Source organism: Lipophrys pholis (assembly GCF_963383615.2).
Source record: "Lipophrys pholis genome assembly, chromosome: 7".
Classification (NCBI taxonomy): domain Eukaryota; kingdom Metazoa; phylum Chordata; class Actinopteri; order Blenniiformes; family Blenniidae; genus Lipophrys; species Lipophrys pholis.
In genome coordinates this window covers 4540841-4557870 of record NC_137638.1, presented here as the reverse complement: position 1 = coordinate 4557870, position 17030 = coordinate 4540841, and the positions used below count along the sequence as shown (strand labels likewise).

The 17030-nt window shown below is 41.2% G+C and overlaps 2 protein-coding genes across 3 annotated transcripts in view; both read right to left on the bottom strand.

Annotated features, from left to right (window-relative positions):
• LOC308112156 (dual specificity testis-specific protein kinase 1) overlaps positions 1-10267 on the bottom strand; it is a 33089-nt gene extending 22822 nt beyond the window's left edge. The window contains exons 1-2 of one of the 2 annotated variants that reach the window (XM_080467434.1): positions 10026-10267; positions 8594-8666 (exon numbers count right to left, since the gene is read on the bottom strand). In XM_080467434.1, the coding sequence (XP_080323560.1) occupies positions 8594-8666; positions 10026-10223 (271 nt within the window). In that variant the 5' untranslated portion in view covers positions 10224-10267. The remainder of the gene's footprint in view (positions 1-8593; positions 8667-10025) is intronic. The other variant, XM_080467433.1, reaches the window with a different exon arrangement.
• Positions 10268-12958: 2691 nt separating this feature from the next.
• Positions 12959-16559, bottom strand: b3galt8 (beta-1,3-galactosyltransferase 8). The gene has a single exon (XM_080468258.1). The coding sequence runs from the start codon at positions 16469-16471 to the stop codon at positions 15515-15517; it is 957 nt and encodes a 318-aa protein (XP_080324384.1). The 5' UTR covers positions 16472-16559; the 3' UTR covers positions 12959-15514.
• Positions 16560-17030: the final 471 nt, after the last annotated feature.

The following is a 17030-nucleotide window of genomic DNA, read 5'->3' as shown; positions in this document are numbered from 1 at the left end:
GTCAAACCGGGGAAAATCCAGGAAATGTCTTGTTATCGCAGCACACTGCGAGGTCGACCAGCGTCTGGACAAACACGCCATCTACGGTAAAAAAAAATAAAAAAATCAGGGCCGAGGCCGCGCTGACGTCCTCGCAGCCGATCAGCGGCGCTGCTCGTGAAAGTTTTAACTGTCAGAACACGTTCACACGGAAGTGAGACTTTTCTCCAGTGATCCGACTGTCAGCACGAGGAATCTGTCTGAGGAACGTGTGTGTGTGTGTGTGTGTGCGTGCGTGCATGCGTGCATGCGCACTCAACACCAGTGACTTGTGAGCAGCCACGAGGAACCGTGTCACTCCCCAGACAAGGTGATTCATGTCACCAGGTGTCATCACAGACGTTGACTCACTCGACTCGCACGAGGCCAAAAAGGGAAAAAGCTCAGATTTTTGACACTCCACGTGCTAATGAACTTGATAACGCGCTCACTTCCCGGAGGACACGCACTCACCGAGACCCTGCGAGCACACAAAGCACCAACGCCAGGACATTTTCTAGTGGAGGTTGGAAACTTAAAAAATGATGCAACTGCCAAGCAAAAATAATGTATTTTTACCGTTTAGTTTGGATTTCTGTAATATTGTTGGGTAAACTAACCTCCTCTGCATTAATGTGTTTTTTTTTAAAAGTAACTACATAATGGTGTAATGTTTCACACTCTCACAATGAAAAAAATCCTGTATATCGGGTTTCGTGGCTCTTCTTTGTGGAGTCTGTTTGGTGGGTGGGCTTCATTTGCCGAGTCCGAGCCCCCCTGCCTCTCTGTCTTTGCCCAGCAAAACATGAAAACTCCACACAGAAACCGCCACTAACCCAGAATAAAACACGACTGGTGGATCTATATGGCGGTACTATTGGTGAAAAAGGTTTGAGCACTTGTGAAAGAAATTCTACAGGTACACAACAACAAATGCCACTTTTACAACGTCTTAATTAAAGCTCACATTTTTCCCACAATTGTTTCAGTAAATTTGGTGAAAATATATATTTGTGCTTCTTTATCGATGTGAGATTTGTAGATGAACACTGGTGGGAAAAGAACTTCACATCACATCTGAGATATCTGGTGATACACTACCTGTGCTTGTCTGGGATTGACTGATTTCACAGCCAATTAGGAGAGAGCATTCTGTCCAGCCAATCAGAAGAGAGGAGCTAAATGCTCAAAACCTTTTTTCACCAATAATCCCTCCATATATCTAAAACCTGCCTCTAGTTGTGAATGTGTCTTTATGTCAGTGTTGTTCATAATGAACCTGTCAAGGGTGAACCCTGATTTTTTTTTACTCATTGACTTTTAGTCACTTTTAAAATCACCAGTCAACTCTGGTTGAACCAGTGTGAAAAAAAGAGGAAATAGATTGTCAAAGATGGCTCTACCATGAACTTCCGTCTTCTATTTACAACACGGATTTGATAAAAGCTACAAAAGAAGCTGCTGATGGAAATAACTTCAGCAAGACGCTCATCCATTTGTGAATTTTGGATTTGTGGCTCATGAACTGATGAAACTTCTCATGAAAAGCCGATTCTTACTCCGATGAAAGGAGACTTGAGGTTTAAGTGCAGAGTTCAGATTGAAGTTAAAGTTTGGGAGGGAAACGACATCCTCTGAGATGCAGTGACTTCAGACATGAAGTAAGTAGCCTGGAGAGACAACTGCACCACAGCGGACCAATAATCTGCCCCAGTAGCCTCCAACAGCCCTGGAGCAACCGATAACGGAATAATTACGGCCTTTATAAACAGAATAAAGCCAATAATGTAACTGTGTAATACAATATTTGATCCAATAACCATTACATATTTCATTTAATAAGTTAATAGTGAAGTCGAAATTAAAGGGTTTGCTTAACAAAAAAAACAACTATAGAGGATAATCTAGTTGTCATATTCATTGATTGAGGACACAGCTAAAATGATCACGTTATTGGACATTATTGGATTACTGTTCCTGCCATGACAGTTTCTAATAGCCCATCATTACGGCAGAGCTGCTCCAGCTATTTTCCACAGCGTTGCCTCCATCAGGAGGAATCACCGATAGAAATCAGATTGATAGCGATAGACCAGGCCGAGCAGAGCCTCCATGGTGGCCATCAACCAGTGATGTAACACTCACAAAAACTGAAGATTTCTCATGTGCAAAAAGCAACATCTAACAGTTGCTTAAATCATAAGTAAATGTTCTAAAGCTGTCGTCTCTCTCGGTCTGTCTCACTGTTTGCAGTTTGCTGTTGTTTCTAGCAAATAGTGACGCCGTTCCTCTTCTCTAAACTTCTTTTCACTCGTGGAGAAAACTGCTTATTCCTGTCAGGCCTGCTCTTAAAACATGAACCACGGGAATAACAACACTGATGCGTTAGTTACTAATTACTATATCAATAAAGTTTTACCCGGGCTTATTATTCTTGTCATTGATGAACCTATGTTAACATCTTGTTCAACTTATAATCAATGCTTTTTGAAAATTGTTATGAAGTTGGTGCTTCTCTCTGTCCTGCTCACAAGCTTTAGTTTTAGCAAAAACTTTTTAACACGATGGGGTTAAAAAAAGAAAGAAAAAAAAGAAAGAAAGAAAAAAAAGAAGAAAATAATTGGAAAAAATAAAACAAAAAATTGAAAAAAGAAAAGGAAAAAGGAAAATGGGAAAAAAGAAAAAAATTCAATAAAAAAATTGAAAAGAGAAAAAATAAGAAAAAAGAAAAAATAGAAAAAAGGGTGAAAAAAAGAAAAGAATTTAAAAGAGAAAAGAGAAGAAAAAAAGAAAAGAAAAAATTTTAAAAAGAAAAAGATGAAGGAAAAAGGAAAAAAAAAGGGGGAAAAGAAGAAAAAAAGAAATGAAAAAAAATTTAAAAAAGGGAAAGAATAATACCATGATGGGATTAGTTGTACAGCTACTGAAAAACTGAGAGTCGCAGTGCTGCCGTTTCTCTGTCATGCATTTAGCTTTAGTAAAAAGTGAAGACGTCGGTCCCCAACAAAGACAAGCTGGACGAACAAACTGTACCATCTCCCAGTAATATCCTTTAACCAACAGCTTTACAACGTTAGACAAAACTGTAAGGCTTCTACTCTGAGCAGTTAAAAGTGTTGGTAACTGATTAGTATGAGATTAGAGACGCGACCCTGTTCTCGCCAATGAAGAGCAGCTGCTCATGACATTATAAATAAATGCCCCTAAATTGATGCTAACAGTGGTAACTCATCTGGTTAATGAGAGCACGTAAACAAACGCTCCAGTGGAGGCTTTTTGTTTTTTTTTCTCAGAGCGAAGCCTCGTCACTCAGGAAATAATACATTATACATTTCTTCTTCTGTGTCTTTCCGCTCCACTGACCTCACTTCGCCGGATTCATTTACCGAGCTCAAGATCATCTTACGCTAAAGTTTTTTTGCCGGAAACTATTTCTGATCAGCCAAGCTAATCACTAACAGTTCTTCTCCGACCTGTCCAGCGTCAGGACATCCGAGAAGGAATCTGCTCCTGGCTGAACTGCCCCGCGGTACACCTCCAAATACCACGGTGAAGCTGTAATGTGGTTGGTGTTGTAAGCCGAGCTTCATGGAGGAGACGTCACGGATGCAGAAACAGACTTAAGGGTATTTTGGACATGACATGTGAAGAGGCTTGTTGACAAATTATGGGGTGGAGGAGGAGGAAGGAGGAAGGAGGAAGGAGGAAGGAGGAAAGAGGAAAGAGGAAGGCCCAGAAAAGTAGAGACGTTATCTACTCATGAGATTTTCTTAATTTTTTACAGAAAAACACGCAATAAGAGGGTTTTTTTTGCGGTTTGGAAACCACACATTTATAAAATATTCTGTTAAAAGTATGTGTTATTGTACTTTTAGCAGTAACAGAACGTTAGGAAAGATGTACCTTGTACGTCTAACTTTCTGCTGCCTCCACAGAACAGCAGTGGAAACACCAACATTGAGCGAATCACTGCGTATTGATATGACGTCTTAAAATAGGAGCGCTCAAACACTGAGAGAGCAGTCGGCTGTTAAAAGCTGTAGAAACTTTACCAATAGTGAAATTCTTCCAGGGACGATCACAGCAGATATCACAATAGTGGATAATTAAATCAAAGGTAGCATGCGAGCTGTACTGTGACCCATCGAGTCATTCTATGGTTTAGTTTTTGTGCCTGGAGCTTTTTTACTGGACTGAAACTGAATATCCAGAAGCCTCTTTCATGAGCACATGTGAAACCAGTATCTGCTTTAGCACTCAGGGAGGCCGGTAAGAGGATCGCACATCCACACAAAACCTCAAGCCATGTTCACGGTTGTAAACAACAAAAGCAAAAGCTGTTTCCTCCAGTGAATAAAAGCTGCATTAGCATTAGCGTTACAGGGGCTGTTTAATATAGTGAAGTGGGGCTATGTTAGCATTAGAACGATGGGACCTGTTGGGGGGCGGCATGGCGAGGCTGGTAGAGCGGTCATCTCCCAATTAGGAGGTTGCGGCTTCGATTCCCATCACTTCCTGTCTACACACCAAAGTGTCCTTGGGGAAGAAACTGAACCCCAAACTGGCTGGGTGGATGCAGTGTGAGAGTGAGTGGTTGGTGGTGGTCGTAGGCGCAGCCTCGCTTCCGTCAGTCTGCCCCAGGGCAGCTGTGGCTCCAAGCGTAGTTTACCTCCATCGAGTGTGGAGTGAATGAATAATGCAATGTAAAGTGTCTTTGAGTGTCCCGAAAAGCGCTATATCAAACCTATGCATTATTTCCATTATTATTCATTTCCTATAGTGATGAGTGATGTTAGCATTAGCATTATAGGAGTTGTTTAATATGGTAAAGAGAAGCTATGTTCGCATTAGCATCACACGAGAAGTGTCCTGAAAGTGAAGAGTGGCTATGTTAGCATTAGAATTAGAGCATCTGTTTAATACAGTAAAGAGAAGCTATTTTAGCATTTGCATTACCATTAAATAGAGTGAAGAGGAGGTTTTAGTTTTAGCAGTATAGCGTCTGTTTAATGTATTGAAGATAGGCTATCTTAGCATTACAGCAGCTGTTACCTCTAGTGACGAGAAGCTCTGTCAGCATTAGCATTACAGGTGTTAGCATTACAGGACCTGTTTAATACGGCGATGAGAAGCTACATTAGCATTAGCTTCTACGAGTGAAGAGTAGCCGCTGGTTTTTCACGGAAGAAAAAGTAAAATGTAGAGCTGCTGTCTCCGTTTCCTGCTCACTGAGCCCACTGTTAGCATTAACGTTAAGAGTAGCCGATTCCTCTGGCGAGGAGAAGCTCGGTTACCACTTCACTGAAGAACTGGTTCATGGTTGTGAACAACAGAAGAAAAAGCTCTTTTAAAAAATGCATTCAGGCCATCTGGGAACCCGAGAGTCTCACCATATCAGCCTGTACCTTCTCTCTGTGTTCTGCACGGCATCCAGACAAACGCCGCTGATTTTTTTTTGTTGTTGTTGCTGTTGTTGCACAACAAAGTGACACCCAGACCGCAGAGACACAGAGAGATGCTCGGCTCTGTATTTCCCTCCACAGAGACAGAGAGAGAGAGAGAGAGAGAGAGAGAAAAAAAAGACCCTGCTTGAGAACAACATGCCACTTGTGCGAGATGGGCGAGTGGGCTGTAAACGGTGTTGGAGGTCATACGAAATGTAGAAACGGCACAATGTATCTCTGTTCCTTTCCCGCTGCCTCCCACCAGCGAGCAGGACTGAAACCGCGGCGCCTTCCAGCAACGTTTGTCGAGCTACAGTTGACCCGAACGCACCCCGGGGGGGGGGGGGGGGGGGGACACGCGGGTCAACGGATTCATGAGTGTTGTCATGTCTTCACAAAAGTCTGGATCCATCCGACTTGTCCGCAGGCTGAAGCGCACCGATCTACTCCAGGAGTTTATGTGCGTCTAACAGTCTGACCTCGAACCTTTTTACATCACAAAAATACCCGAAAGCGGAGAATTGGAGCCTTGCACCAAGTCACTCACTATTTAGGCTCTTTGCTGTACAACTGCCCAGTTGCAGGCAGAACTCATCACTGTGTCGCACATAATAATTAACACGACATTGTCCAAACACGTTTTACGTTATCTTGAAAAAAGAGCCAGAAACACTCACTCACTGCATATTCTTCTAAATTATACACCCATGACTTTAGTGGTACTTCATGATTTGTTTTGTTTCACTGAGACCACGCACGCAAACATTTAAGCGTTAGATATCTGCGTGCAAGTAGAATTTGGCATGTTTTATGCAGGATCTTCGTAAATCAGACACAGTTTTTCAAATACTCTGAAAACTTCATATCCAGAGAGTTTTTAACGAGAGCAACTCTGTCATAGTGAAAACCAGTTTAATCGTGTTGCCTAGCAACCGATTGACCAGTGGATCGAGAGGGTAGATCAGAAAAATGTGTCCATCATCCGTCATCATCATCATGGATGTTTGATTACACTATTGGTAAATTAGTAGTAGTATTTGAGGCAAGAGAAAGAGCACTGTTAATTAAGGGAAAGAAACGTAATTTAAAGCCTAAAGACATTAATATCATCGACGCAAGTCTTCACATTGTTATGTCGATACTTGACCCTCAGACACTCAAGATAGAGAATAAAGAGGCGGCGCCGAGCGAGAGATCATAAGGACAAGATGTGAAGTTCACGGGATTTGTCAGAGATTATTCTCCAGATTATTCTCAGGGGGCTTAGTTCTCCACAGTGCTGATGATCTGCATGAGAGGGAATCCCTCCTCAAATCCCCACATCCAAGTGAAAGGAAGAGTCACTCTCCGTCCGTCCGTCCGTCCGTCCATCCATCCATCCATCCATCTCCACACTGTCCAGACTCCCACAACAAGCCTGTGCAGTAATCCAAACTGTCATCCACAACACAGATGGTCTGCCAAGAACCTGATTCAGAACCAAGTCGAGGCACGCTGGACCGAGTGCGGAGGAAGAAGAAAAAATAAAAAAACAGCCCGTGAATTAATTCTGACCTTGAGCCGTTAAGTCGATCAGCATGGAAACAGCTCGGAGAGACAAACGGAGCACTGCTGAATCTAAATCCGTAAACTTAGATTAGAAATCCTACCGGGCTACGATGAGCGTGATTCTATATGATTCTAGTCAATAACAGTTTGAAAAATGTATTTAAAAATAGTGAATTTTTAGAATAAAAATACGAAACAAAAGTGCAATACCGTATTTTCTAGACTAGAAGGCACATTTGTCAAAAAAAATTTTTTTTCAAATTTTTAGAATTCAAATTCTGCTTCTTCGGATTGTTTGTTCACTACCCAAAATGCACTGCGTTGCGTTGATTCGCTCCGTCCGCTAGAAAGCCCGGATTATCTTTCTCCTCCTCTTGATATTTTGGCAGAACATAATTTACAGTCTGTCTAATAATTTACTTCTGTCATTCTCATTCATGTTAAAGAATCTTCGAACCACTGACACCACTGGTGCTCTCTTGTGAACCTGCGGCGCTGATGGATGATGTCACGTAATACAGTATCGGACCCGAGACCTGACACTGGTATAGGGGGCGTCCCTACGCGTAACCTTTCAGTAAATCACAACCAAAACTCGGCAAACGAGGGTTGAGACTACTTATTTTGCAAATTCTGTCGCTATTCATACATTTTGCATCATTTATTTGTGTCATAATTTCTGTAATAAATCTTTTTTTTTTTGGGGGGGGGGGGGGTCTAAAATCATGTGTAAACTGGCACTGAAGTGAGAAGGAGAGTTCCAGAGGAAACCTGCAGCCGGTGCAGGACGAGTGGAGCTCGGAGGGAAGGTCAGAGGATCCTTCCCTCTGTTCCTGTGCGCTGCATGCTGAGCTCGAGTCTTTCTATTTCAGAACAATGCAGAGCTCAACACAAACCCTGCACAGCACAGCACCTGCACACACGCCTACCGGGACTCGTAAATAACCTCATCTTTACTTTTGCCTCAGACCAGATTTGAAAAATAAATAAATAAATTTGAACTTCTTGGTTTGGACGCTCCCAGTCAAGATCGAAAGGCTCAATCAACTTAGAACAGGAGTGTAAAACACATTGGGCCACAATTGGTAATATCATCTTGGCTGGGCCGGCAAAATAGAGCCATAACAACCTTTTAATTTTAACGTTTTTCTTTGTTGTGGTGGAGAGTACGCATGACGGAAATGTTGATATATGTGCAAAACGAAACACTCACTACTGAAAATGACTAAAATCTCAACATAAAGCCAATGTTGTGTTCTCTCCAAAACTTGTAAAAAAAAAAGTATGTTTTCTTATTAATTTTTACAATTTGTTTGGTGGTTTGGCCCGATTGGAGCCTTATACGGGCCTTTTCTGGCCCACGGGCCTTATGTTGGACACTCCTGACTCTTAGAAGAATACAGCCTGTTGACATTTGCAGGTCGGTATGTACACACCAAACACATGCACACGTCTCGCTATAGACACACACAGCTGGAGTTTCTCAGCATGGTGCGTTCAGGGTCCCCCCCCCACACACACACACACACAAAAAAAAAAAAAATCATTGTGCGAGGAGAATTTTTAAATATCCGGGTACTTACTCCATTGATTTAATAAGCTATTCATGTGCATCTTGTGGGCGGTGGAGCCGAGCCGGCGGTCTCTGTGCAGAAGCTGAGGAGGAAGAAAAAAAAAAAAAACCACACACATGCAACAACAAATGAGCCAAAGCACGAACACGGGACGGTGGGCAGGAGCAACACATGAGCAGAACACGACACGACACAGCAGGCTCCTCAACGATATTCAGTTATTCTGCAATCAGAGTGACACTAAAGGGAAAATAAACCTGCAGATCTACTCGCTCTGCGTCACGATTCAGGTGTTTACCAACCATGAGAACTACAACTTTACTGGTCTTCACTGGAGTATTTTACTCTCTAGTTGTTACTTCTTCGTTAAGGCTGAAAAGTTTAGAACAGCAACACAAAACCAAACTAACCCGCTTCGAATGTAAAAAAACACAACATTTCTGCAGTTCCACTTTTATCCTTCAGGTGGCAGACGTGAGATTATTTTTTTCTTTTTTACGTAGTTGGTAGATTCCATTCACACTTTAATCTACTAACGTTCTGTTTTCTTTTTAACTAACCAGAGGACAGCTTGTGAGCTACAGTGATTCACAGCACCCCCTGTGGTACAAACTGGTATTACAACCTGGGACACATCATCGGGCTTATTATTCCATATTATTTTCTTTATGTATAAAACTAAATGTTCAACTTTTTCCTCATTCTGTTGATAATTTGAAGTTATTTATTAATACTAAACATTTAAAATATGATCCACTGTACCTTTGAAGTCGCTAATATTAGATAATATTACATGACTCAGCTGTTACTAAAAAGATGAGATGTAACGTCGGGATTTCCAACAAAGATAGAAAACAATGAGTTTGAGTCTATCTTCATCTAATTCTAAAGAGTTTATGGTCATCTAAAAACCAACTGTATACAGGCGCGATTACATCTTGTGGTAGAAAGTGGTATTACAACGTAGAACACTTCATCAAGTTTCACATTTCACATTTTAAATGTAGAAAACTCTTTAAATTAACTTCCTGGTTGTTGCTTTTTTCACATTCTGTTGGTTATTTTGAAACAAGCATTTTATCCTCGATAAATGGCGATATATATATTTAATGTTTAAAATATAATATTTGAAAGATTTAAGGTTGTTTTGTGTCATTTATGGACTTCAGAGTTCAGTTCCATCTGATTTTAAAGAGTTTCAATTAATCCACAAACCCAGCTGTACGCAAGAGTGATTCCCCCTTGTGGTAGGAAGTGGGATTAAAAGCAACAACACTTCATCGGGTTCCATATTTCAGATTCTAAATGTGTAAAAGTTGTTGATCAAATGCAGTATGTGTTGGCTTCTTTAAATAATTTGATCTGAGGTTATTTAATGACCTTCATGGCCGCTGCAGAAGAGAGTGCACAGACAAACGCAAAGCAGATGAAATGTACTCACGCAGACTCCTGCAGCTTTCCTTGTGCAGCTTGTTGAAAGCAGACAGACTTCAAAAGTCACACACTTTCCATCACATCCCCTCTGCAGGAAGCCTCGTGCGTCGGTGGGTTTTTTCTTTTTTTCTTTTTTGTGGTGTTTTTTTTTCTTCTTCTTCTTCTTCTTGTCTTTGCAGCAGCTTCTCTCAGCCTCTCTGATCATGCAAATGCACGTTGCACCGTGTTGTCCTGGAAGCAGCTTCACGAGCGTCCGTGGGTGTAGCTCCGCCCACAGAGCGCGAGGCCTTTCTGGTGTTATGAACAGATCTGCGCCCGTGCTAAAGGGTGTGTCTCTCTCAATGCGCGCAAACGAGACCAATTCAATAATAAGTGAAGTTTAAGACTGATATTTATTGAAATTAATCATAAATTATTTGAATAATAATAATATTTAGTAATGCATTTTTCAATGTATCAATTAAAACAGCAGATGTACATGAACAAAATTTAATATTTAGATAAATTTAACAGAATACAATAGAATAGAATAGAATAGAATAGAATAGAAACACATTATTAATCCCGGAGGGAAATTCTATGCAATGTTGCTCCACACAGAATAGAATAAAATAGATAGAAATATAATATAAAGTTAAAATATCATTAAGAAAGAATAAAGTTTAATCAAGCAATATTAAGTACAAACATGTTTTAATTCGTTTTACTGATTCGTTTGGTAAATCTTTTCACTGTTACAAGATCGTTGTAGGAATCAATCTAATATTAATCATTTGAAAAGGTCTAATCTTCTCTGGCGATTCTTGTTGGGATCAGATTGTTAAAGAAATGGGGAATTAATCATTTAGCAACAGAAGAGAAAATAAAAGTTTGGGGGAATTTTTCCTGTACAACGTCGTCATTGGTTGGGGAGAGATACTTTATACTTGAATACACATGCACATGTATTATACTTATTATTATAGCTCCACCTGGTGGCAAATCAGAGGAAGTAACTATTACTTCATGTAAGGACCCCTTCAAACCTTGTAAGTGTCAGACCACCTAAAAGGTACTTCGGGTCCTCCAAAATGTCCTTCAGGCTCTCTCAACGGTCCTTCAGACCCTCTATATGTCCTTCAGATCCTCAAAAATGTCCTTCAGGCTCTCTCAACGGTCCTTCAGACCCTCTAAATGTCCTTCAGATCCTCTAAAAGGTCATTCAGACCATCAAAAAGGTCCTTCAGGTCCTCCAAAATGTCCTTCAGACACTCTAAATGACCTTCAGACTCTCTAGATGTTCTCCAGATGGTTGGCCTGCAACCTGGTTCATGATGTGAGTGATCAGAATGTTGAAGACTGAGTGCAGCAGTAGCAGTAGCAGTAGCAGTAGCAGTAGCAGTAGCAGTAGCAGCAGCAGCAGCAGCAGCAGCAGTAGTAGCAGTAGCAGTAGCAGTAGCAGCAGAGGAGGAGGGAGTGTTTTCATGGCTGCTCTGTGACGGCCTGCAGCATGAACTCCCACACAGTGTGTAAAACCGTGTGATAAAGATGGAGGACAAACTGAGAGAAAAACGGACGATCCGTGGAGAGACGGAGAAGGAGGAGGGGGGAAAGCTGTCAGTTCACGTGTGAAAATGTTTTATCTTCCTCCACATGCTGCTGGCGTCACTCCATCCCTACAGGACAGGAAGCGCCTGCACAACATAGTGAAGGTGTTGGACTTTCTGCTCGCCACCTGAGCACCGCACGAGCAACAGGATCCATTTTCTATAAGACCCAGAGAAGGAGAGCTTTGTGTAATATTGTCTCATGTGCAATATCAGCGTCCTTGTGTGGATTATTTACGTCAATGTTAGACACTTACTTTTACTTTACACTGTGCAATACTACCAGTCTGTACATTCTGCTGTTCATCCCGCTGCTATAATACACCTGCTGCTTTTATATGTAGAAACTACTCACACTGTTACCGGCAGCAGGCCTGCCACTGTAAATAATCTGTATGGAGTTTGTACATAATCTGATTTCTTTTCATTACTCTTTTAACGCTTTTGAAAGAGATTCTTCTAGTTAAAATAGAAAGAAAATGCTAAGAGCTAAATGAACAAAAATGTCTAAAATAACTTAAAGTGTTAAAAAAAAAAAAGACAGTTAAATTAAACAGCTAAAATAAATACAATAAAATAAAACAACTAAAATTACTTTCAAAAATTGTGACAAAAACAGCTGAATTGGCGAGAATGAAAAAAAGAAATATTTGAAATTGTCCCTAAAATATTATCTAAAAAGAGCTCAAATAATAAAAAGAAAAAATAAATCGGCAACTTACATTAATATATACTAAAAGAGTCGAAAATTGCTAAAATCACTAAAACAAGGACATTTAATAAAAATGTCTACTGTTTTAAAATGTGGTCACAAATATCCATATATAGAACATAGCATAGTTTTTACACATATTTTAAAACTACACAAATAACATTTTAGAGAATGTATTCAAAAGCCCTTCACTTTTTTTAATGTTAAAACTTTTTTACAAAATGGATTACATACATTTTTTCCTCAAATATTGCATTTTACACTTTGGAAATATTTTTTAAAGGAATTATTCCCTTTTTTTAACCTGGTTCTTTTTGTTTTAGTTTTTATTTTGATCTTGTTTTTATGGTATTAATTTATGTATTTAAATATTTATATTAATCCGAATTATTTGTTGTTGGTTAAAACGTTGAAGGACTATTGAGCTGATTTATGTTGTGGTTTGGCGCCATCTGGTGGTCAAATAAAGTAATCGTACACATTTTAACAGTAAAATACATATATAACGATATAAAACGTAAAAATTTAAATAGTTTCATTGTGCTGAGTTTCAAGTGAGCTATTGTTTGTCATGTTAATGAATGTAAATGTTTGACATAACCTTTCCATTGGGGAAAAAAAACCTCAATGTCTTTTATGAGAAGAAAAATCAAGTTTTATTTACATTTTCCAAACAGTTTCAACTGAATTTACGAGAATAAGAAATCAGACCTAGTTCTTTAATTTCAGCATCTTTTTTTTTATTGATTCAGCATTTGATTCCAGCATATTGAACTTAAACATCAGGAAGTGCTTGGAAACAACAGCAGCATGAAAACAAGATTTCCTGTCAGAGCTTTGCTCCAGATAAATTATAAAAAGCATTTTCTCAGAAGTAAAAATCACTGAGGCGTTTTGGTGATAAAGGTCAAAGTGTGTTTGACTGGATTTTACCAGCAGAGCTACAAAACAAGCATGAAGAGGCACAGAAGATCGATCCCGATCAATAAACCTGCAGTGGAACGTCTTCGTTCTCTTTAAAGATCCTGAACCTCAAGCAAGAACCATTACCGTACATCCTGGACTATAGGCCACACTTTGTTTTTAGCTCAACTGACCACTAGATGTCACTGTGTGACAACAGAACACGGCCACACAGAAAAACCTCTATTACATCAGTTTTTCACTGAAACAACTTAAGTTATAGAGTTGAGGGACGACAGATGTGACGTATAGTCTGGATAATACGGTAAAACGAACACTTTACAGACTCGACCCGGGAATCATACTCCAAACCGCTAACTGCTTACATCCAGGATAGCTGCACTGAGTTCCATCTCAAACACATCTTTACGTTTAATGTCTTAAAGGTACGGTACATAAAGTTGGCGGTGAAGACTTTTTGTTCACTAGGTGGCAGTAGAGAGTCACAGTGAGAGCGTCAGTCCTTGTTACTGCCATTTTTTTTCTTCCATCTGTCAGATTTGCTTCAACTGCTTTTTTCATTTCTGTACTGACGGCATGGAAGTAACTCAACGCAGCACCAAGTGGTACAAAATGGTATTGCAAGGCTGGACTGTATGCGTTAGCGGCTAAATTGCTATTCTGATATATCGAGATCAGTAAAGGTAAAACCTACAAAAACTTTTCTCTTATCTGCACAACAAACCGACATCCAACCCTGATACACGTGACAATTTAGGATATCCTGAAGTTATTGCGTGAGGCTCAGTGGATTGTGGGTAACGGAGCTCCTCCGACCCATCAGGCACAAACTGAACAAGCGTTACAGAGACTTTGGTATAAAACTGACTTTCATAAATCAGTAAACAGCAGAAGAAACTCTAGAGTCTCTTTAAAAACATCGGCTTTAAGGACCGAGCGACGCCAATATTGCACATACATTTCTCTCCTGTAGGTGGAGCCATTACAACACAACACGTCTCTTGAATGCCCTCTAGTGGCAGCCACCAACCTCGTCTCAAACCGCACGTTTGGTTCAGGACGGCTGTAACGGCGCCACCTGCAGGTGAGAAACTAGTAAACACACAAGATTTACGGTAAACAGAACATACTTATTCTTTTTATAAATAGAGTGCATGCTATAAATATATTTAAGGCCAACAGGTTTAAATAGCGAGAGGCCATACAGCGGATATTTTTACTCGGATTACAGCTCAGACGGTTCCGTCTGTCAGGCAGATGGTGCAGAAACATTTGGCAAATGTTGATTTGCTGTTAAAAAAGTAAAAGACGTTGTTAAAGTAACCATTTAGTTAAATTCCCTGAAACATTGCTCATGGTAATTTAATAATTATAACAATAATGATAGAGTTAATTCACAATCAAATGTGAAATGAGGGTGCTAAAATATTAGTGGGTTTTTTCTTTTAAATTAGAAACAAATTTATTTAATATATAATTCTATTTATAATATGCATTCGTGGGGAAAAATGGCTTCTTTTTAAAGTTTTTGGCTTCAATTGGAAATGTGAATTTTCTACTTGTAGAATCACTGAGAGACGATTTAAAGTAACATATAACAAAAAAGTGCAATAATTCCTGAAAATCCACCTGCGCAAAGTGAATTATTGTGATCATAATATCACGATTTCTTGTTTAAAAGCCACATCTGCTCCACACGTTGGGAACCACCAAGTATTCCGACATTTAAGTCAGATGTTGTGGCATTCTGGGAGTCGTTTCCACGACAACGGTGCTGGGAGTCACTGAAAGCACGACTTAAAAAAAAAACGGATCCAAAAGGTGGAAAATGCAAAAATGATCCGTTTTTACTTTGTGGTGTAAAAAACAGTCTTAACTTCCAACTAGAAAACTAAATTTTAACAAAGAAAAACCCTTAAAAAAAAAAAAAAGACTTTTGGCAAATTTTTGATTAAAAAAATGGTAAAAAATTAATCAGTTAACTAATATTGCACTTTTTTTTCTTTCCTATTAACATGTTATTCTAAAATATCTGAATTTAAACAAAATTCAATAAACTTTTTAAGTGTGACGAACATAAACGATCAAACTTAAATTTGTCTTGCATTCATTCATTGAGTCTTTTTAAAGAAACACTTTTACTACTTAGGCACAGTTAAATTCGAAGTATTTGATGATGTGACTTCACGGTTCAGACGGGACCGGATACTCTGACTCTTGGACCGGGTCTGATGGCTGTGGTTCCCTCCCTGTGGGGTGGGGTGGGGTGGGGGGTCAGCAGCTGCTGTGACCTCTAGAGAAGTCCCTCCAGACCTCCTGCAGCTCCGCCGGCTGGAACCCGTTGACGATGACCCGCCGGGCGAAGCTGCAGCGCTCGTACTCCAGCGATCGGATCTCGAAGAGGTTCCTGAGGCCCAGCAGGCTCCGGGAGTACACCGGCCGGACCCCCAGGACCCGCAGGCACAGCCCCACGTAGACGTCCTCCATGGGGATGGCCCGGACGAACCCGGAGGCCCAGGAGATCCGCCGGGCCAGGTCGGCGGAGAAGACGTAGCCGGCGCCGGAGACGTAGGGCGGGAAGTAGTCCTCGGGGTACTGCTCCTCCGACAGGTACCACTTGCTGTCCGGGTTCCTCCTGGGTCTGCCGTCCCGGATCACCGACCCGGTGATGTAGCCCGTCCTGGGGAAGGTCCTGAGGAGCTCCAGGAGGTAGAAGACGTTGACAAAGATGTCTGCGTCGACCTTCATGGCGTAGGAGGCGTCGGGGCAGCGGGTCGCCACCCAGTTCATCATCATCAGGGTCTTGATGGTCAGGTTCTGGTAACTGTCCACAAAGTCCATCTGGATGATGTCTGCATGGCGCCGGCTCTCCTCCTGGAGGAGGGACCCCTGGTCCTCACCTGCCGGGACCCCCGCGAAGAACAAGGTGAGGGTGTCCGCCCCTGCGGAGCCCCACGTGGCCCGGACCGCCCGCCGCGCAGCAGCGTCCCGGGGCGCCACCGGAACCAGGAGCACCAGAACCGGGCTGCGGTCCCGGCAGGCGTGCGGCTGGTCGAGGAGGAGCCGGTAGCTCTGGGGGGAGATAAGGCGGTAGTCCTCCGCGGGGAGCAGGCTCGGTAGGAACGGATCCTCGCTCTCGGTCCAACCGCTCAGCGCGAACAGAAGCGGGAGCGCGAGCAGCGCCGCGGCCGACACAAACTTCACCAACCTCCAGGGAAAAGTTGTCCGCATCGCCGCCGCCCGCGAGGCGCTTCTGTCCGGCTAATGCGAACAGATCCCGGCGCAGAACCACCGCCTCCGACAGAAACATATATCCCCCCCCCCCAGAAAAACAGGTCCGTCCGGACGGACCGCGACAGGACCAGGAAGTAAGCCTGCAGCCACTCCCACTGGAGACCGCTGAGAGCCGAGTGGAGCCGAGTGGAGCCGAAAGAAGCCGAAGATCACAGAAAGAGCCTTATCATGATTGGTGGTGATATAACTGGATCATCAAAACTACAATAAACTTATACTTATAAATAAATAATGCAAATTATATATCATAATAATGATAACAATAATGATGATGATGATGATTATAATAATAATAATAACAATAATTATTATTATCATCATTGTTATTATTGTTAGTTCATACACAAAGTGCTTTGCATGAAATTATAACACTTTGCAAAAAAGAAAATAGAAATATGTGATTAAAATTTTTTCTAAAAAGTCATTAAAAAAATCAAGATTAAGAATAAGGTATCATCAAAAGCCCAAAAGATCCAAGCCACATCAGCACAACAAA

Excerpts from the sequence above, each read along its gene's own strand:
- b3galt8 (XM_080468258.1), bottom strand. The coding sequence starts at position 16,471 with ATGCGGACAACTTTTCCCTGGAGGTTGGTGAAGTTTGTGTCGGCCGCG.